Source organism: Populus nigra, chromosome 12 (genome assembly GCF_951802175.1).
Source record: "Populus nigra chromosome 12, ddPopNigr1.1, whole genome shotgun sequence".
Taxonomy (NCBI): domain Eukaryota; kingdom Viridiplantae; phylum Streptophyta; class Magnoliopsida; order Malpighiales; family Salicaceae; genus Populus; species Populus nigra.
In genome coordinates this window covers 6496594-6520334 of record NC_084863.1, presented here as the reverse complement: position 1 = coordinate 6520334, position 23741 = coordinate 6496594, and the positions used below count along the sequence as shown (strand labels likewise).

At 34.5% G+C, this 23741-nt stretch overlaps 1 protein-coding gene across 1 annotated transcript; it reads left to right on the top strand.

Moving 5' to 3' along the window:
• The first annotated feature begins 13152 nt into the window (after positions 1–13152).
• LOC133668967 (benzyl alcohol O-benzoyltransferase-like) lies at positions 13153–15007 on the top strand. The gene is made up of 2 exons (XM_062088980.1): positions 13153–13614; positions 14120–15007. Exons 1-2 carry the CDS (start codon positions 13168–13170, stop codon positions 15005–15007), a joined length of 1335 nt encoding a protein of 444 aa, XP_061944964.1. The 5' UTR covers positions 13153–13167.
• The last annotated feature ends 8734 nt before the right edge of the window (positions 15008–23741 follow it).

Sequence of the window (23741 nt, the reverse complement as noted above, 5' to 3'; positions counted from 1 at the left end):
TTAATGAGTTATTAGTGAAATTTGTAATGGAAATTTTTTTTGGCAAAAACAATTTTAAATTTTGTTGATTTTGCTTCTAATTTAATCCTTTTGTGACAAATTTAATAAGTTATTGGTTAAATTTATAATAGAAAAGTCAAATTCAAAGAAAGAGAAATTTGCATGTATAATTCTTGATTTATTATTTTGAACACATGTATTAACTTTTTAGTTTACAATTAATTTTTTTCTCGATAACCAAAAAAAAAAAAACATTAACAACATTCATAGTTTTTTTTCTTGCATTGAACAATAAAAATTTGCTCCATCTCACAACGTAGCACAAGTAATTAGACTAACAAACACACACACACAAACAAGAAATATAGGGCATGGAAAAAATACTATAGCACTAGACAAGAATTACGATTAATTGTAATAGTGAATAGATGATTTTTCCCTTCATCAAATTAGCCTAGAAGACTAAACTTCAGGGAAAAATGATTTTTTACACGTTATCCATTTGTTATTTTTGTTTTGATTAGGGGTACAATGATATTTTTCTTTTCTTTGTCGAATAGTAAAATACTTTCATTACCCTTAAAAGTAAAATATCAGATAATTAGTCTCCAGGTTCTTTTTTTTAAGATTTTACATTTTCTAGCACAATGAATTTTCTAAGATAACCTTAGTTTCAAAATTTAATTAAGCTTTCTTTGGGGGCATTTTCATATATATAGTTTCTCATAATAATTAAAAAATATTATAAAAAAAGTCAGACATGTGAGAGAAGCCACATCGTTTCGGTGGAGTATGCGCGGTCATACGAAGTTTAAAAGTTTGCTTCCGTCATGTCATTTAATTATTCATCCTCTAAATTGGTCTTCATTCTCTTTGGTGGTTTCATCATTTAATTTTTATGAAATTTATATCTCTTTTCAATTTAGCCCTTCAATCCAAAATTATCCGTTCTCTAATTTTGTTTTTTCAAGTTTGGTCTTTATTTTTTTAATTGCTATTTTTTCTTTTGAATCCTTTTTTTGTGATTGACTTTTTTTTAATTTTATCATTTGACAATTGATTTATTAACATTTGGGTTTCATAGTTTTTCCATGTTTAGTGTTTCTAGTCAAATGGTGATAAGAAATCTCTACTACATGGCTTACGTGGGTGACTAGGTGCATGGCTGGGTACGGTTACTATTGTTTTGTGTTTTGTTGAATTAGTCAATTAATAACTTAATGTGGGAACAGGAGTTGCTGAAAGCATTCCTAGTCTTCAGTTCCACTAATAGAGTCCCTATTATTTTGGATTATCGTTGTATTGTGGTGGCCTATTTAGGTTCACGTTTTCTGTATTGAAGTATGCAATTAATAACAAATACTCTCCAAAACCTTAGTTCTTCTTCTTTCATTATCTTCCCTAAATTCGTTCATTATCAGTGGTATCAGAGCCATTCCGGTTCATGGATATGCGGAGTTTCGCGTTGAGGTCAATGAAGTCCTTGTCCGACCTGACACCAACTTCGATGAATTGAATCACAATTTTAGTCGAGTCACGGATGCCCTATAGGGAGTCATGGCTGAGTTGCAGGTAATGAGAATCACCCAATCCAATTGCACACTTGACAGGGAAGTCAATCCATTTGCAGCTGGAGATAATTCGCATGACAGGCCTTCCGTTTCAAACACTTCTACTTTCGACCGGAATCACACCAACCTCAAGCTGAATTTTCCAACCTATGCTGGAGAGGGTGAGGACCCTACAAGATGGATTTTCAAAGCGGAGCAGTACTTTGAATTTCAAAATATTAACGCTCCATAATGGGTTCAATTGGCATCGTTTCATTTATCAAATGTATCATTTTAATGGTATCAGTGGTATACCAAAAACAGGGGCCAGTTACGTTGGAATGAGTTTGTCAAAGCTCTCCTCCATCGTTTTGGTCCCACAGATTATAAGGATCCGTCAGAAGCATTGTCGCGACTCAAGCAAACCACGACTGTCAATTCAGATTGAGAGGCATTCGAGAAATTATCCCATAAAGTGGATGATCTCCTAGAAAACTTTTGTTGGGAATTTCGATCGGTATACTGATAGTTGCTCAACGAAGGGGAAGCACACTATGACACAATATTTTACGTGATTCGACAAATCGCCTACATCCACGGGAGAGAGTATATTATTTAGGGATAGAGAAAGGATACAATAAATACATGGAGGAGGATCACTCAACTCTCTCAACTCACACACTCTGCTGCATATGGCAGCAGGGCTGCTGCCCATGGCAGCAGCTCCTCTTTCTCTTCACTTCATGTTTTCCCTCACTCTCACAACTCTCACATTTTGCTCTCACATAATGCCTCTATTTATAGGCATTTCATGGTAGCTCTTCTTGCTTTGTTGTCAACATTGGTGGCTGCCAAACTCCAGCTTATTCAACAATGGTGGCTGCCAATAGTCAATGGTTGGTGCCAACCATTTGCTGCACATGCAATGCCTCGATTTCTCCAGATTTTTCCCTATTCCTTGCTTATGTTTGACAGCAGCTCATCCTGTCAAAATAGGGTGCCAATCTTTATCCTCTTGTTGTATTTCTCTTCCATTATCAGGGTCTTCATCCATTCTCCCATCGAGAAATCACAGTCACCGAATCTAACTTCTTTGGAGAAATCACCACTCCATCAGATCCTTGAACATACGGAACCCAACTGTTCCCTTGTGCCGTCATCTTGCTAGTCTTTAACTGTTTCATTACAAACTGCTGTATATACGAAAATAGTACCGTATGGATAATCCTTCCACTAAGCAAGTTCCCGGGAAAGATTGGAGGGGTCACACTGGTCCCGCTTAAAACCCAATCTCCTAGACAGAACTTCTCAGGCCATATCTATCCATCGTACTGCCTTTCCGTATATACAACCATTTGCTAGCTTTGTTGCGGCTTTTCTTTACAAGTGATCTGGAATATACTGGTTTAATACATGATTTCTCAACATCTGGCGAGACTACCAGTTCTTAGATTCGTCAAGATTGGTCTTCATCAATTTCCACTCTTCACCTCAAATTATTCACATGACCGGGTGTCCAGAGTGTCCCAATTTTGCCTTCCCTCAAGGCAATTAAAATTCTCCCCACTTAGCAGTTTACCACATGTAATTGGGTAAACATGTGCACCTTCTTCTTCTTCAACGACCACCATGATGACCTTCAGATGCCTCCTGATCGGGCAATCTCTCTTTAATAATTCACCACCACCACTTTCGGTCTCAAATCTCAATGATCGGACCATACCATTGCATCCGGAACAATCAAATTAGCTGGAAACAAGTTTGAAATCATCCAAATCGCATTTCAGACGGCTAAGATTTGATCAAAACAATTCTGGCCTGATCAACGGCTCAGATTCAATCTCAGATCCGGTTGCACGTAGGATCAGCTACACTGGATCCTGTCCCTCGGCTCGCGGCTCGGCTCAACTTCAATTCAGCTCGGCTCACTCGGCTCGGCGCAGCTCGGCTCGAGCTGGTGACGTGGCAGGTGGGTCCCCTGTGCTGACGTGGCTGCTGACTGGTCGCTAACATGGCATGCTGACTGTGCATGATGATATCATAATTACGTGTCCTCGGCGGCGCACGTGGGTCGGGTCGTCTGGTATTCGGGTCGAGTCGGCTCATCCGGGTGAAGAAGACGCGTGGCGCGCGTCTGTGCGCGTTGGTAGTGTCCTCGCCGGCGCGTGACGGCGCGTGCGGCGGATTCCGACGTCCGATTTCGACGCGGTTTTCAACAGTGGCTTCGTCTCTTCCTCCTCTACACAGTTGTATGGTTAAAACACAATTTTGACAACTTTCATTTTTTAGCAAAAATCAAACACCCCTTTAAACCATGTTCTCTAATACCAATTGTTGGGAATTCCGATCAGTGTACTGATAGTTGCTCAACGGAGGGGAAGCACACTGTGACACAATATTTTACGTGGTTCGGCAAATCGCCTACATCCACGGGAGAGAGTCTATATTATTTAGGGATAGAGAAAGGATACAATAAATACATGGAGGAGGATCACTCAACTCTCTCAACTCACACACTCTGCTGCATATGGCAGCAGGGCTGCTGCCCATGGCAGCACCTCCTCTTTCTCTTCACTTCATGTTTTCCCTCACTCTCACAACTCTCACATTTTGCTCTCACATAATGCCTCTATTTATAGGCATTTCATGGTAGCTCTTCTTGCTTTGTTGTCAACATTGGTGGTTGCCAAACTCCAGCTTATTCAACAATGGTGGCTGCCAATAGTCAATGGTTGGTGCCAACCATTTGCTGCACATGCAATGGCAACCAAACCTAACAAGTTTTTGGTGGGTTATTTTATTGCAAGGCTGAAGGATGAAATTCATTTGGATATACATGTGAAGCAACCAAAAACTCTTTCTGAATCAATTAATATGGCTCATCTAATAGAAGAACACAACCAGTTCCAAAAGAAAACAAGTAATCACTTTAGGCTAACAACACCTCCATTCCATCCAAGACAACATCAGAATTCCATAGTGGGACTTCTTGGTTCTTCCCCTTCTCAGCGGACATCTCAGACAATAGGTACCTTTAGTGGATCTGTCTGGCGACTCATAGGAATGAGGAAAGGGAGAGGCGTGAAAAAGGATTGTTCTTCTATTGTGATGAAAGGTATGTACCAGGGCACCGTTGTTCAAGACCACAACTATTTATGATGGTAGATGTGCAGCCGAATGAGGAAGAAGATGATGTGGACATGGATATTGAGCCATCTGAGGAAGCAATGCCAGAAATATCATTCCATGCCTTGGCTGGTACAACCCACCCATAAACTCTCAAAGTTATTGGAAGGGTAGGAAACAAATAATTGAGTGTGCTCATTGATGGGGAAGCACCCATAATTTTATTGATCAGTCTGTGGTTACCAAGTTGGGATTACAAGTGGTTTGTCGGAAGATATTCAAGGTGACAATTAGCAATAAAGAAGTTATTAAGTGTACTGGACATTGTTTGGGGCTCTCTCTCTCTTAATTCAAGGGATCACAATACGAGCTGATTTTTTTTTTCTTCCAGTAGCTGCTTGTCAAGCAATTTTAGGAGTACAATGGTTGGAGACTTTGTGTCCAATTGAGACTGACTATAAGAAGCTTAGTTTGTCTTTCACACAAGCAAACCGAATTCATATATTGAAAGGGATAACTAGTTCAGAGTTCACTCCCCTGAGTGAAAAAGAATTGCTACACTTGTCAGATATGGGGTTTTTTGTTCATATGATTTCAGATGTGCAACCAATTCAAGACACTAAATTGCCACTAGACCTTAGTCAAATTCTATTAGAATTTGCACATGTATTTGAAGAACCTATCGAATAGCCACCTACGCGCAGCCACGACCATCAAATTTTGCTGTTACCAAACCAACCTCCAGTTAACACAAGACCTTACAAGTACCCCCATTACCAAAAAAATGAGATAGAAAAACTGGTAAAAGAATTCCTTCAATCCGGAATTATTCACCCTAGTCGGAGTCCTTTTTCATCACCAGTATTGTTAATAAAGAAATCAGATGGGTCTTGGCACTTCTGCGTCAACTATCGGGCACTCAATGAGATTACAGTTAAGGATAAATTTCCCATACCAGTCATTGATGAGTTACATGGCACAAAAGGTTCTTCAAAACTGGACTTGTGCTCCGGTTACCACCAGATCAAGGTCCAACATGATGATATTCCGAAAACTGCTTTTCAAAGTCATGACGGTCACTATGAGTTTATGGTGATGCCATTGGGATTGACAAACACTCCAGCATCTTTTCAGAGTCTCATGAATGATATTTTTTGGACACATTTACGTAGGTTTATTCTAGTTTTTCTTATAATATTTTAGTGTATAACAGGTCCTGGGAGGATCATTTGCTGCACTTAAAACAAGTGCAGGGAATTCTTTCTAACAATTAGTTGTATGCCAAACTCTCAAAGTGTCAATTTGGGGTTTTATCGGTGGGTATTTGGACCACCTCATTTCTTTTAAGGGTGTGTCAGTATACCCAACAAAGATACAATCTGTTCAAAATTGGCCTATGCCAACATCCCCTAAAGGTGTCCGCGGTTTCCTTAGATTGGCCAGGTATTATCGCAAGTTTGTGAGGGGATTTGGCATAATAGCTGCACCATTAACAAAACTTCTCACCAAAGATGGGTTCTGCTAGTCTGAAGATTCTCTGTTGGCTTTAACAAATTGAAGCAAGCTCTTATTTCACCTCTTGTATTGCGGCTGCCCAATTTCTCACAATAGTTCGTAGCAGAATGTGATGCTTGTGGAGATGGTTTAGGTGCAATCTTGTCTTAAAACAACCAACCAAAGCTTATTACAGTGAAGCCTTGAAGGGCAAATATACATTATTATCCACCTACGACAAGGAGATGTTGGTTGTGGTGAAGGCAGTGCAAAAATGGCGACCCTACCTTTTATGCAGGTCATTTGTGATCAAAACCGACCATCGAAGTCTTAAGTATTTATTAGAGCAAAGACTCACAACGCCTTAACAAGCTCGGTGGCTGCCAAAAATAATGGGATTTGATTACACTATCCAGTACCGCAAGGGAAAAGAGAACCAAGGAGCTAATGCTCTCTCTCGTGTTGCAACGTTCCAATTTCATGCCTTGTCATTTCCAATTGCTGATTGGTGGAAAACTCTACAGCAATAGGTACTCCAATAGCCTTATTATAATACTTTGCTTACTAATCAGTCCTTAAACTATGTTCAACGATATGGTATATGGATGCAAAGTGGACGGGTCCACTTGAGTCCCACTTCATCACTGTTGCCTGCTGTCATGATACAGTGGAAAGGGGCTCTGCCTGAAGATGCTTCAATGGAAAACTTGTGGCGTTTTGCCAAAACTTATCCACAATTCAACCTTACGGACAAGGAATTTATTGGGGGGATGGATTGATAAGAAATCTCTACTACATGGCTTACGTGGGTGACTGGGTACATGGCTGGGTACAGGGCTTACGTAGGTTACTATTATTTTATGTTTTGTTGAATTAGTCAATTAATAACTTAATGTGGGAACAAGAGTTGCTAAAAGCATTCCTGGTCTTCAACTCCACTACTGGAGTCCCTGTTATTTTGGATTATCATTGTATTGTGGTGGTGTATTTAGGTTTACATTTTCTGTATTGAAGTATGAAATTAATAACAAATACTCTCCAAAACCTCAGTTCTTCTTTCCTTATCTTCCCTAAATTCTTTCCTTATCAAATGGCTAGGTCACAGGTTCAAATTGTTTTTTGTTACTTATTTTCTTTTTCGATCTCATTACTTGTTGTTGATTTTGATTTTTATTAGAATAGGCTTTATGGTTTTTTTTGTTTTTTATAGGGTTATCTCGATCTCATAACCTAACTCATGAGTTTGACAGGTTAACCTAAATGGGCTCGCACCTTTTTTCTTTTACTTTTAATTATTGTTTTTTCTTTTGGATTATTTTATATGATTGATTTTTTTATCCTTAAATATTTGATCTATTAGGAATTGGTCTTCGTTGTTTTTCCTTGTTTAGTGTTTCCAGTCAAATTGTCTCAGACATAGGTTTTTTGGGTTAACACGGGTTAACATTGTTTCTTTTTTTGCTTATTGTTTTTTGTTTTCATGATTCAGCATTGATTTTTATCATTTGATATTATTTTCTCTTTCTTTAAAACACATTTGTGTTGACTGAACCTTAAATGTTTTCTTAGTTTTTTTATTCGACTTGCAGCACAATGTGGGTCTCGTGTAGAGAATGAGATTGGGCTTGAAGAAAAGTACTCAATTCCAAATTTATAATTATTGGATATTTTTTTTAATTCTACTATAACCAACAACTATGGGATGCTACCTGCCTACTTACCAATTCAAATTAACCAAGCTTTGTATTTATGTTTGAATTGATAGATTAATTAACCTGTGATTAACGAGGGATAGGGAAAAAGAAAAATCAAACACTATCTTAGTAGAAAATGAGAAATGAATGAATGACACAATTTCAATTTGTTTGTTAACATCAATATTCACATGTGAATTCGATAATAACATACTTAAATAAGAAAAAAAATAAAATCAATCATGAATAGTATACCAACAAAATTTAAAGAGTTCTAATCAATCAAGAAAATCCAAAAGAAATTGATCATAAGACCAAATGTCACGATATACAAAAAAATATAATCGATTGTAAGAATTAAAATTCATATGAATGACTAGGAGGTTAAATCCTACTCAGAGCGGGAATCTCTTATAATTTAAATTGAAAAAGTTGTTTAGCTTAGTTAGGAATTCACATGATTATCAACAAATGAAAGTTTAGTTTGTATTAAAAATTCAATATACCTATTTATCTTATATATGTTACCTATACAATATTAGAATTATATACTTAGATTAAAATTCTAACACTATATCAATTAAAATAGGGTCATCCAACTACTTTATATATCTCTTTTTTTCTTGCAAATCATTTTCCTGATTACCTATTGTTCTTCTCATCTGATGTTGCTTAGGATAGATATGTATTTCTTAAGATTTAAAATTTTGAAATACCCACATTTTATTTAATTTTATGAGACTATTACTTGTCTTTGGTTATGTTCCTATTGTAGTTTCTTCTTAGTGAAAGAAGAAATTGATAATAAGTTACATAATTGATCAAAATATTAATGATTAGTTAGTTAGTTAGTTATGTTAGTTTAATATGCTATATAGCTAGTTGATTGGTTACACGTGACATTATTATATTAATGTAAATACATATTTATTATCAATAAAGACTAATGTATCTTTAATATTCATATAATATAAGATTAATGAATCTAGAGTAAAGATAAAGTCTATGAGACAAAAATATTCTACAAAAAAAATTATAAAGTTGTTATAATTAAGGGATTCCTATTGCATCAAAACATTATTCCTAAAATGTTTCTAGTTGATACTCTCTTAAATATTGAACATTCATTAAAGTTGTAAAGATTGATACATATTATGTTATTTTCTTTATGAAAGGAAGTAGTTGTTCTCATAAGCTGTGGTATAAATGATACCTAGAACTAATATGTAGGTATTTATCATAAGACATGTACACTAAATTGACCTGGATGAAAATTCCATATAGAGAGATCGCCTATGTCTTTGGAAAAGCTCACGTGACGATTGTGTAAATGATCTTTTATACTTGAGATTACTAAGTAATCTTATATAGAGAATGCTATACTTTGATCTTATTACATATTATCTTAATTAAGGTAACGAAGGGCAAACATTGTGTACAACATGAACTATATAAATGTATTTGAGTGATCAAGAGAGGATTCATCACCTTAGGTGAATTACAAAAAATGTTCCATCTATTCTCAAATAGTAGTGACTGAGAAATCCTTGACTAAGGTGGAATGAAATTTGAAAGGAGTTTCAAATCTTATTCAAATGATCAATGATTATTATGTATAGAATAAATATTATTTAACATGGTAGATATACTCCATGCTTTAATGTTAAATTGAAACATTATTGATGAAAAGATATTAATTACATTGAGATATCAATCACTAAAAGGCTAAGTCAAACTGCTAATGACTTTTTTAATATTTGAGGGTCATGACACGTTACTAGACGATGCACATGATCTTCAAATATAAATTAATCAATTATTGAATTCGTAATAAATTAAATTTTTTAATTTATTTAATTATAATTATAATTTATATTTGGGCCAACATATTAGGAACCTAATAGGTCACACACATTAAAAACCATTAGTGAGAAATTAAACTCGAATAATTTAATTGAGTATGACTTGATTAAAATATATTTTAGAAATCAAGGACTAAAATATAATTAATACATAGATTATATTTCTAGACTTAGAAAAATAAAGTAAGGACTTGATTGAGTTAATTTCTAAAATTATCCTAAATTAATATATGAAAATTATTCATGGGACAAATTGATATTTTGCTAATTTATAGGTTGTTTCAGATTTCCCTATAAATAGTAAGTTATGCCTCTTATTTAGGGTGGTTGTCTGTTAGATAGAAAAAGTATGTAAACATAATAATAGAGTTAGGACTCTAAGCATAGTAACCCCTCTCTTCTAAATAAGAATTTAGGAGATTTCTCAGAGATGATTTGCATGGATTACCGTTCAAGGTTGGACAATTGAACGATTTGTGATTTGCGATAATCCACCTTTTAAGGAATTATTCAAAGTTGAAGAAAAGATTTTCAAGTAATAAATCCCAAAGCAATTCTAGATCTATTTAACGGGATCTTAGAGACTCTCGAATAATTTTATTTCATAATTTCTATTATATATATATGACATTCAGGAACCCAAAGGATTAATCAACTATCAATAGCATAATTGTTAATAGATTAATAGCGTGCAATTGTAAATACACCACGTTACTAAATGTTGCCTCCTATGAGCATGTATTGGAAAAGGGTTTGGGTATAATCATAAAATTATTATTATGAAGTTTAGGAGTCACCACCTAGTATTATGATTACCAGAAAACTTATGATCTGTGAGAGTCCGAGTAAATGACTGGTTGTGCAAGAGAAAGACGCATCACCCCTAATGCACCCTACCTAAGGTAAGTTACATTGTTATTTAATTATTTTTCTAAGTCATGTTTCTATCTATTGATCTTGTCTATGGTTCAAGGTAGATCTATCTATGTGATGAAGTATCTTCCATATCGGGTTAAAACCTAACTATTTTAAAACCCAAATTTTAGTATCACATTTATTTCTTTGTATTTTTAATACTTAAAGAAAAACTCTATTGTATAGTTCTACACCTCCAAGTTTTAAAATCTACAACTAAACCCTAATACTTTAAATATAAAGTGAACAAAATGATTGGTGAAGGGTTTTTTATATTTTTGCCAAACCCTAATGGATAATCATGAACTAGTTACAATATTTATTTTTTCATTTTAGAACATGAGAAAGATACATTTTTGTTTTTTTATATAAAAAGTGTGCATAGAAAACTTTTAAGATTTGGTCGTATGGACGAAAATAAAAAATATATTTTTTTAAAGAGGAGATTAATTAAAAAAATTTTGTTGAATTTTTTAAATTTTCAAAAACATTTTAAGGTTTTAGAGAAAATCTGGTATTTTAATATCAGATATGTATTTTACAACGTTAATATACAACCTAATATTATATAAAATTATTAGAAAAACATGAGAAAAAATCACAAATATTTTGAAATGACCCTTAATTTTTTTTTATTATTAAATTTAAATTGGGCTAGACTTGAAATAGGTCCAACCTGATTTAGTTAGGTTAGGCTGATTGCGGGCCTAACAAACTCTTTTTTTTGTTGGTGAGTTAGTTAGGTTAGGTTGATTGACGGCCAAACAAATCTTTTTTTTTTTTGTTGGGGTCAGACCCAAACTAACCATTGAAGCTGTCAAGCCTAACCTATATTAATGGCATTTTTTCATTTGCATGCTTAAAGAATTCTGCATGCATATGACCACGGAGGTTTTGAAGGAGAAAAAAAAGAGGCAAACTTTCTTGGTTGGAGGAGAAAAGAGGTTGGTGGCGTTTCTAAACATCCAAGGCAGCTATTTAATAGAGGGCATGGTGGTACTTTAATATATATATATATATATATATATATATGTGTGTGTGTGTGTGTGTGTGTGTGTGTGTGTGTGTGTGTGTGTGTGTGTGGAAATTAAATATATATATATATATATATATATATATATATATATATATATATATATATATATATATATATATACACGTGTGTGTGTGTGGAAATTAAATAAATTAATTGATATTTGTTTTTTTTTTGTAAGTGACTTCAAGATGTTTTGGGTTGGTAGGTTGTTTCAGGAAGTTTTTATGGTCTATTTGTAGTTTTTGGTATAAAACAAAAAGGGTAAAAAATAGATTTTTAAGCCAATTTTCCTTCAAATTTTGAGGCCATCGGATTTAGACAACAACTAGTATGCAACAGGGTCTGAATTTTCAATTTGAATCTCGCAAGAGAGCAAGTAATTAAGAAACAAAGAGAGTGAAGATGGAGAGGAAAGTTGCCAGTCAAATGGCATGATATTAGGCAAAGTATAGTGTTCTTCTTATATTTTAGATCTTATTATTATTTTATTAAATATTAATATTAACAAACTAAAATAAAAAAAAATTAATTAAAAAAACAAAAAAAATTTCAAATTAACTTGTTAACTCGGATGACAGCTAGTTTTTTTTGTCCCAATATACTACAATGACACCATATCTTCTGTTTTTTTTTGGTTGGGTACACCAATATCTACTAGCTAGTTTCACATATTTGCGTCCTTCAATTGATTTTAAATTATAATATCCTTTATTATATAGTTGTATTTTGGTCAAGACAGAAGATGAATATTTAATCTTGTAAAATTAATTACTAACATTAAAGGGAAATTAAAAAGAGTGCCAAACTAACTCCAGGGCACACCAGCACGAGCTTTAGATATAGCATGGGTGGACCATTTCACAGGGCATTTAAAACTTCACCACCAAAACTTACCCGTAGCTCATCCATGAAGAATAGAGATTACATTAATGCCCAACTCATATGGTTGACATTTTTATATCCCACCTTTTGATTTTCTAAAATTTAATTATTATTTATCGACAAAAATAAATATATCACCACTCTATCAATTTTTTTTCCTTTATTTCTCTTTTTTTTTTTATTCTAATTTTTTTTCCTGGCAAACAACCACCCAAAAAAAATCCCCCTCTTCTTATAAACTAAGGATTGATTATCTTTTTTAAAGAATTAGAGTTAGATTCATGGAAAAATCTCAACTATTCCTCTTTTTTTCGTATGAAGAATTTTGCACCATAAATAAAAGATAATACATAGACCAACGAATCTATAGAAAACAATACATCAAAATAGATTAATTGAGGACATTAATCCTTGAAGAGCTAACTTGACAACCAAATAATATATTTATCAATGTAACATGGCTCGTCAAAACATGCCACGTTTAAACCACAAAATCTAACAATCTTAAATTGTGCTTATTAAGCATCACAGCACGATATATTCTTAGCCTTTTCTATATATAACTTGCTAGTTGGCATCATTTTTCACAAAAATCATTATATACCACAATGGCTTCATCACCCTCTTCTCTAGTTTTCAAAGTTCACAGACGTGAACCCGAGCTGATCAAACCAGCGAAGCCCACCCCACATGAGTTCAAGCTGTTATCTGACATTGATGACCAAGAAGGCCTTCGACTCCACATTCCATTCATACAATTTTATCGCCACAATCCCTCACTGCAAGGGAAAGACCCCGTCAAGGTCATCAGAGAGGCAATTGCTAAAACATTAGTGTTTTACTATCCATTTGCCGGTAGGCTGAGCGAAGGGCATAACCGCAAGCTCATGGTGGAATGCACTGGCGAGGGTATCTTGTTTATAGAGGCTGACGCTGATGTTACACTTGAGCAGCTTGGTGATCCACTTCAACCTCCATTTCCTTGCTTGGAGGAGCTCCTCTTTGATGTTCCTGGCTCTAGCGGGGTGCTAAACTGCCCTCTGTTACTTATTCAGGTAAAGTTTCTGTATTTTTGTCCACTACGCTGGTCCAAGACTTTTTCTGTGTCACCTATTAGGCAGCAAAAATTATTAAGGGAGCTAGAAATCCTTCTGCGTATCAAACACTACGTACGAAGTCTATCAAGCCATCATAAGAGTAGATGGATAGCAAAATTATAAGCTATGGTGAAACCTACCATGATTAATTGTATGTTCCGATATTTTTTTTCTCGTAGTTGTTATAGTTACTATAAAATTACTTTCAAAATTTTATTAAAAAAATGATCTCAAAATTTTAATTTCAAATCGTAATCTTTCTTGTTAGTGCAAGTCGAGGAGGAAAAAGTCACATCATATATGTTATATATAATAGGTTTAATATTACGTTCCTACGTTGTGTTGATGATCTAAAAATTACAATCCACTAGTCAAATAGGCATTCGCTAATAAATCCACTCATCAAGTCATCTAACAATCATCTAGGTATATATGCAGTCTAATTTATTATGCAAATTGGCAGGTGTCACGGCTCAAGTGTGGTGGTTTTCTCTTTGCCCTCCGCTTCAACCATACCATGTGCGACGGCCCAGGAATAGCGCAATTCATGGCAGCGGTGGGTGAGATGGCCCGCGGAGCCAACGCCCCCTCTCTCCCTCCAGTGTGGGAAAGACATGTCCTTAATGCAAGTGACCCACCTCGAGTTACATGCAGACACCGAGCGTACGAGGAGGTGGCTGGCTCCAAGAGCTCAATTCTTACACATGATCATCTGGTTCATCGTTCATTTTTCTTTAGCCCTTCAGATATAACTGCTCTTCGAAGATTGGTCCCACCTCACCTCGGCCATTGTTCTACTTTCGAAATATTAACGGCATGTCTTTGGATATGTCGGACCATTGCCCTCCAACCAGATCCTAATGAAGAAATGCGCGTAATTTGCCCCGTCAATGTACGTGAGAAATTTAACCCTCCGTTGTTACCAAGAGGTTACTATGGTAATGGTTTTTTAATTCTAGCAGCAGTAGCAACTGCGGGGGAGCTTTCGAAAAAGCCAATTGGATATGCTTTGGAGTTGGTAAGGAAGGCTAAGGCGGACATGACTGAGGAATACATGCGATCTACAGCATCTTTGATGGTGAGCAAGGGAAGGCCTCCTTTTACTGTGACAGGGACCTACATAGTGTCGGACTTGAGACATGCGGGACTTGAAAAGGCAGATTTCGGATGGGGAAATGCTATATATGCTGGGACTGCAACAGCCATCGCTGAAATTGGAAGCTTTTATATTCCGTTTACAAATAAGAAAGGAGAAGATGGGATCGTAGTACCATTTTGCTTGCCATCTCGTGCTGTGGAAAGATTTTACAAGGAGCTTGAAGGCTTGCTAAAGGGACAGCTAGTTAATTAGTGGTGGAGCAAATTCCAAGTTAATCGTATCTTCTTCATAAGTTAAATTGTTTACTCCTATTTTCTGTGATCTAAAAGATGGTTGGATATCGTTTTCTATTTGCTGATTTTTAAATTAAATTTTAAAACACAAAAAAAAATTTCTGGTTTTATTTTTTATCTAAAAAAATTAACAAACCAACGATCTGTTATCAATTATTTTTAAAACTAAACAAAGTGGTTTAAAAAAAAATATAATACTGTTTTTCGGTTTGTTTTTTTTTAAATAAAAATCTCAAGACAATCAGTTTTTTTCTTTCTATTTTAAAAAATTTGAAACCAAATGATACCAAAAGTCCTTTATGCATGTTTCGTTTGAATTTTATTTTTCAATTTTAGTACGACATTTACCTTTTATGTCCATTCAGCATGTGCTAAGACTATTAATAACATATCGTGATTATGATTAAGTAATTATATCTATTGTATGTTTGTTATTGTTATTGTTTTGTGTATATGATTTGAGAAAAGTAATTTAAACCGTAGTTGGATATAAAATGATCAAAGACGACATTAATTTTTTTCATACATGACATTTAACATTTAATATATATGTAAGATCAATTAATTGTAACATAAAAACCTTTATAATTCTCTCATCAAACTTGAAGTTGTTTAACCCAATAAAACAATGAAACTTACTTTAGGTAAGACGTATTTGGAGTACTAATACTTTTTTTTTACGCAACCAGTTCTTGTACGCGATCTTTGAAATCAGTTAGGGTTTCTAGTGATCAAAATACTAGATGACGACTCTCATTTTATTTTTTCACTAATAAAAAACATAAATTATTTGTCTTCTTATATTTACTAGATAGATAAAAGATAACACATATGAGAGTGGATGTTTACGCCGCGACATTGCACACATGTGACAAAGAAAAAAATAAGCTTTTTAAAAGTTTAAGAAAATTTCAACTCAAGTTAAACCTGGTAAAATGCAACTTTAGAGTGACATCCAATAAGCCTTTGGGATTTATAGTGAGAAAGGAGGGAATTAAAGTAGATCGAAATAAATTAAAGGCAATTTTAGAAACGCTACATTCACAAATCCAAACGGAGGCGAGGAGTTTCCTAGAAAGGTTGAATTATAAAGCCAGTTTCATTTGTAGACTCACGCCGACATGTGAGCCAATATTCAAACTTTTATAGAAGAATCAGACTGAGAAGTGGAATGAAGATTTCCAATAATCTTTTGCGAAGATCAACTATTATCTCTAAAATCCATTAGTCTTGATGTTTTTGGTTGTTGAGAGATCACTAATCTTTTATCTTATGGTATTGGAGATGTCAATGAGGATCGTGCTGCAGAAACAAGGTGAATTTGAAAGGAAAGAGTGGGTTGTATACTACCTCATCAAAAGAATTAAATATTTAGCCTAAGAGAGAACTTGTTATGCTTTAGCGTGGATTTCTCGTCGGTTAAGGGAATACATGTTGTGCTCCACAACTTGTTTTATATCTAAAGTGGACCTCATAAAGTATTTATTCAAAAAGCCCTAATTTCTTAGAGGATTGCTAGATGGAAAATGTTTCTAATTGAACAAGACATCATCTACTTGTCTTGAAAATCAATCAAAGGTAGCACAATCATAAACTACTTCATGGATTGAGCAATCCCAAACTATGAGTGACACGATCAAAAAGTTGATGTCTTCTTCCAAGTATAGGAGTGTCGAAGTAATAAATAACCTGGCAAGACTGAGGTCGTACCATAGGGAGGCAGAGCGCGGTGTTGCGGCGACCCTCAATTTATTTCAGGTTTTTTTATTTATTTTGATTAATAGAAACCCTAATTGGTCTTTCAGATATTCTAAGGCAAATGACTGGTTGCGTAAAGTGAAGGTATTAACACCCATTGTATGCTCTACCTAAGGTAAGCTGCTTGGTATTTGATTTGCCTTATAATTGCTATGGTGTTGGTATTTTCTAATCTCATCAGTTTTCCTAGGTTTGATTCAAACTAAATTTATTAAGATAGCAATCTAAGAAGATTCAATGTGCTTTAAAAGCTTATTTTTCTCTTAGTATTTCAAGAGTTTGCGACTCGTAAATCGCAAGGAGGAGGGACCAAAATTTAGAAATCTAGGGCACTTTAAAAGCTTATTTTTGTCTTAGTGTTTTATACTCTCACGGCTCGTAAACCGTGAAGTAAAAAAATGAAATGTCCTCGATTATAATCAATGCTTCTTTCAAGGATGTTTAATGACTTATTATTTCTAGAAAATTATTTTGGATATTTACTACTTAGGGTTTTTTTATCCAAATATTAACAGTGAATAATAACAAGTTATTCCCAATAATATTTTGGATATTCATCCCTTTGAGATTTCTTTATCCAAATATTAACGGTGAATAATAGATGAATTCCTCCCAAAATAAGAATTTTTTAACTTTTTTTGGAATATTGGCCAATACCCTTTGGAGTTTTACAAACATGTAAAATCTAAAAATGCAAGAAAATAGTTTTTGTTGTGTTTAAGAAATCCATGCGAAAACACATTTTCGAAACTTCCAGTATTTTTTTTTAAAGAACGTTCAAAACATATTAGGATATTGGTCGTATGCAGCATACAAGAAAACATTTCTTTTATATATATAAATATATATTTGTCACATTGCATCGAAAACTAAGTATTCTAAATGTGAGATTGATATTTTTTTATATTAAAAAAAACACAAAAAAGAAAAAAAAAATAAATATACGTTCAAGTGATTTTGCCTTCCCTGGTTTCTATTCAAGTGAATTAAATTTCACTTGAACAATAATAAATACAACTAAGAATGCATGCAAAAGCTGGGAATAAAAAAAATAATAATACACGTTCAAGTGAATTTGCTTCCCTAGTTACTGTTCAAGTGAATTAAATTTCACTTGAACAGTAAAAAATGCAAACTACGAATGCAGAGTGTCTTAACATGCAAAATGCAAAAAAACGGGGAGAGTAGAGGCACGGCTTGCCTGGTCCGCTGGCGACCCCGGCTTTTTCAGTCCTCCACTGTCTGCAAATCCCTGCTTGTTCTGAATGCCAAAGATGACTTACAAGCTGATGGACAGAGGTTCTGCTTTCTCGCCTCCGGTATCCAAAGAGAGAGTCCTTTCTCCTTTCTCCTTTCTCTGTTTCGGTCTCCTCTCTTTCTTCTGGTTTTCTGCACCTTCTTCTCCCCTGTTCTGCAGATTTTATTTGCAGAAAATTAAGCAAAGACCTAAAGGCAGTCCCTGCTTCTTTCTTGTTTCTCTTCTCCTTTTTTTTCCGTCCTTTTTCTCTTCTTTCTCTTCTACTGTCTACCTTCCCGACCTCACAGTAACACTGGCGAAGGAAAGAAACTTCCTCTGTTTTTTGTGTTTTTTTTCTCGGCTACTGCCCGCCTCTCTTTTGTATTTTTCTTCTCCCTTTTCTGTCCTTTTTTCTCCCTCATTCGCTAGGCCAGTAGAGGGGCTTACATATAGTCTAATATATCTCTATTTAGGAAAGATTGAATGCATTAATTCTAGGATGCAAATCCCTGCTGATTTGCAGTAAAAAAAACCGCAAAAAGGAAACTGAAATATTCTGATTTTCAGCACTTAGTTTCCATTTATCAAAGGGGTGATACAACTCCTTTCTTTCCTTCCATAGCTGGGACCATGAGGCACCAGCTATTTCCTTTGAAATGAGGCAATGAAAACGTGGTCTGCAGTTCTCCAATCCAGCAAGAGAAACATGGAAACCAAACAGGAAATTGCAGATAAAAGGAAAGAAAAACCGGGGTAGCTGTGCAGAAATAAAAATGTGCTTCTTCAATTTTTTCCTTCTAATTTTATCTTCAATAAACTTCCCTATTTTAGCACCTTTTCCATTTGGTCCTTGGTCAAAAGAAGGGCTTCAAAATGGCCTGCAATTGGTCTTCAAACTTTAAGCATCTTGCAATTGTGTCCCTGCAAACTCGGGCAAAAATCCTTCTCGCGGGAGGAATCCTTACTTTCACACTATATATTCAAACGGGAATATCTTGAGCTTCTGATATCGAAATCAAGCAATTCAAAAGCCCAAATTTATCTACACATCTAGGACTACAACTTTGATGAAGGATTTGAAGTGAGATAAAATTGTTTTAGAGAACAGAATCTGGTAGTAATATGGTTGGTCAAAAAGGATCTCTTGATCTAATTCAGAAACTAACAATGTCGAGCATCCTGATATGACTGAGAGTATGGCCTAAGAATAAATCAATAAAATTTGTGACGGAAATAGAGTCTTTAGTGTAAAACTCGGGTCAGGATCCTTCTCGCGGTTGAATTCTCTACTTTCATGTTAGATATTCAAACAGGAATATTATGAGCTTCTGATATCAAAATCAAGCGATTCAAAAGTCCCAAATTTATCTACACTTGTAGAGAAACAACTTTCATGAAGGATAAAAAATGAGATAAATTCATTTTGAATAATAGAATTGCAACCAAACTCGGCTGGAAACCTTATCGTGGCAAGAATCTATGTTTTCATGCTAGATTTCAAACAGGAATATCTTGAGCTTCTGATATTGAAATCAAGTAATTTAAAAGCCCGAATTCATCAAAGTGTCCCAGACTACAACTTTTATGAAGGATTCAAAGTGAGATAAAATCTTTTTAGATAACAAAATCTGGCAGGAATCTAGTTGGTCAAAAAGGTTATTGATCTGACAATGTCGAGCATCCAAATCTGACTGAGAGTCTACCATAAGAATAGTGATCCCTAGGACCCAATAAAGGTGTAGGTTAATTTTTCAACATGTCATGAGTAACAAAATATAGCTAGGATGGTCAGATATCGTACGAAACCAAGTCAGAATCAAAGCTTAAATTGGAACAAAAAATTGCAACAACAGCAGAATAATTTTTTTAAAAAATGCAAATTCTGAGGGATTTATATGAAGACTCCTTATCAGCATAAAAAAACCTGACACTTTTGGCAGCAAGGGGGGGATAAAAAGAGTAGAAAATAGCTCAAACAGGGTTTGAAAAAAATATTTCTCTCTCCTCTACTTTTGTCAATTTTCCATCAACATGAGCTACACTCCTACACTTGGTTCAAAAGGGGTACACACCATCATCAGCACATGGGATCCAAAAATGAGTAACAACAGTTGCCCCCTCTTTACAATATTTACAGAGCCAAGACTTGTCAAATGCTTAGCGTAGTAAGTGTTGTAAAGATAAATTACCTGATCATGCTAAAACTCTGTGCTTTTCCTAAACAATGATCTCCCTATCAGGTGCCTGCCTATCTTAAGATTTCTAGAAAAATTCCATGTTTTTTCTAGAAACGGTCCCAATATCAGGTGACCTACCCACCTTAAAATTCTCAGAAAACTCCACACTTTTCTAAGGAAATGGTCTCAATATCAAGTGACCAGCTCATCTTAAAATTCTCAGAAAACTCCACACTTTTCTAAGAAATGGTCTAAATATTAAGTGACTGACCCACCTTAAAATTCTTAGAAAACTCCATGCTTTTCTAAGGAAATGATATCTATATCGGGTGACCGGCCCATCTTAAGATTTTTTAGAAAAACTTCACGCTTTTTCTAAAAAAAAATGGTCTCAATATCGAGTGACCTGCCCATCTTAAAATTCTTAAAAATCTCCATGTTTTTCTAAGAAATAGTCTCAATATCAACTGACCGGTCCATCTTAAAATTCTTAGAAAACTCCACGCTTTTCTAAGAAAATGGTCTCAATATCGAGTGACCGGCCCATCTTAAGATTTTTTAGAAAAACTCCACGCTTTTTCTATAAACAATGGTCTCAATATCGGGTGACTTGCCTATCTTAAAATTCTTGAAAAACTCCATGCTTTTCTAAGCAATGGTCTCAATATCAGGTGACCGGCCCATCTTAAAATTCTTAGAGAACTCCATGCTTTTCTAAGGAAATTGTCTCAATGTCGGGTGACTGGCCCATCTTAAAATTTTTTAGAAAAACTCCACGCTTTTTCTAAAACAAAATAAAAAAAAATGGTCTCAATATCGGGTGACCAACCCATCTTAAAATTTTTAGAAAACTCCACGCTTTTCTAAGGAAATGGTCTCTATATCGGGTGACCAGCCCATCTTAAGATTGTTTAGAAAAACTCCACGCTTTTTCTATAAACAATGGTCTCAATATTGGGTGACTTGCCCATCTTAAAATTCTTAGAAATCTCCATGCTTTTTTAAGAAATGGTCTCAATATCAGGTGACCGGCCCATCTTAAAATTCTTATAAAACTCCACGCTTTTCTAAGGAAATGGTCTCAATGTCGGGTGACCGACTTATCTTAAGATTTTTTAGAAAAACTTCACGCTTTTCTTAAAATTCTTACCACCTCTTGACTTGGTAACAATCATTATCTTTTTGTCTGCATAAAACGTAATTGTTAACATCAAAATTTGAATAGATAGTCTTCATGAAAGTTTTGTGACATTGTCTTAGCTTTTCAACAAAACAAGAATCGGTGCATTTGGACTTCTAGAACTAAAGATATGGGCTGAACACTGAACAATATTTGAGCTGCATGACAGATTCTGACTTCTCCATTGTTGCTACCATTTGAACTCGAAAATGGCACTTTTAAATCAATGACTCTCATGAAAGTTTTAGGCCTATGTCTTAACTTTCCATACATATAAACCAGACCTAAATCCAAGTTCTACAGCTCCAGTTATGATCCAATAACCGAATGGTGTTCTGGTTTGGACTGAACCAACATTTTTTTTTAAGCTTAGCTCTTTCTTTGTCTTCTCAATTTTAGTAGTTAAACTCATCAATCAATCCTTTGATTTATGTGATAGACTTGCATTTAAGATGAATATTTACCATAAATTAAAGGTATCTTATATTACTAGACATGTTATTATAAAATATGATCTAGTTAAGGAGTTATTGATACTTCAAATGCAAAATGATAATATAAAACCTTGATAAAAATACACTTTTAAGTAATAATCAATGAGCCTATAAAATTTGATTTTCTTGGTGAAGACATAATATTTATTGAAAAAGATAGGGGAAAAGACTTAACAAAAAAAAAGAAAATGGGTTTTTTTTTTTTATGGGGCCTTAGAAGCTCTTGATTATGGTATTGGAGTTGTATTGATATCACTACCAGGTAAACACTTCCCATTACTACTAAATTGCAATTCAACTGCACCAACAGTGTCATATAATATGAAGCTTGTTGATTGGGATGCGAGAGGCCATCAAATTAAAAGCAAGGCATTTAGAGGTATATGGAGATTAAACGTTGGTAATTATTAAATAAAAGGAGAATAGGTGGCTCCATATTTAAAGCTTATCCCATACCAATAATACATAACGTGATTGATAAAAAAAATAATTAAGATTGTTGATTTCAGCCACTTGCCTCAAGGTGAGAACCAAATGGTGGATGCATTATCGATAATTGTAGTAATGTTTAAAATTGATGAAGGAATGGAGATCCAACCAATTAAAATAGAAATATAAGACAGTACTCTAGCCCATTGTCTGAGCATAAAAAAGGAATCTAATGGAAAACCATGGTGTGTGTGTGTGTGTGTGTTTATATATATATATATATCTTGAAGAATATAAAAAATCAAGAATATTCTGAAAAAAGCAACTAAGAATGACAAGAAGACCATCAAATGTTTGTCCATGAACTTCTTTTTAAATGGAGAGGTTCTTTATAAAAGACGATAAGATATGGTTTAAGAGGTTTGGAAGATTGATGTGAACCCCATGGATATGGTTTAAGAGGTTTGTAAAATTTATATAAACTCCCAATAAAGTTAAATTTAAGCTTATGATTGAACTTGACACGATAATAACTTATACTAAGATACCATGACTATAAATAACTAACTCCCGCTTAATGATTATAATTGAGATGCAAACAAGAAGTATACAAGACTTTGTGGCCGTTTGGTATTGTGGTTGCAGGTGACCAGTTTTTCTTGTTTGGTTAAGCAAAAAACATAATTGTTTTATATAGAACCCACCATTTATTAAGGTTGTGCTGCAGGTTTACCAAAAGTTGTATCAAAGAAAATGATACAAACAAAACAATGTTCTGGAAAGGAACATACATTACTAGTAATGCTTTCATAATCACAAAGACACCATAACACCATCCCACACAAATTCAAAGAAAGTCTATACAAACAAAACAATGTTATGGAAGGAAACATGCATTACCAATGCTTTCATGGACAGGGACATTGGTGACCGGTTCCTTTACACTCAAATGTTTGCACAACACCGTTGTAAAATTCATAATGTTCAATCACCAAATAGTTAAAAAACGTGCAGAGGAAAAAAATCATATCAAAACCCACAAACCATACTTATAAAGAAAATCCAAATTCACCTCAAATCAGCTTATTTATGTTGTGTGTGTGCACGCGCGCGTGCGTGTGTGCGTGTGTGTCGAATCGATTCCATGCCTTATTTATGTTGGTTCGCGTGAGTGGGATTTCGTAGTCGCGAGTTCGAGCACTGATGATAGCATGCATTTTCCTGTAAAATCTCCTAAAACTCTTTTAGAAGAAAAAGATCATTGTGTTAGTGATTATACCTTGTAATAATAAAATATATTTAATATTACTAAAGGCTTTCTTTATATTTAATATTCATTTATATTTGATTAATAAATCTAATGTTTGATTAATGAATCTAAAGTAAAGATAAAGTCTATGGAACGAAAATGTTTTGCA

Coding starts and splice junctions, on each gene's coding strand:
- LOC133668967 (XM_062088980.1), top strand. CDS start 13,168: ATGGCTTCATCACCCTCTTCTCTAGTTTTCAAAGTTCACAGACGTGAA. Junction 13,615..14,119: donor GCCCTCTGTTACTTATTCAG/GTAAAGTTTCTG, acceptor GCAAATTGGCAG/GTGTCACGGCTCAAGTGTGG.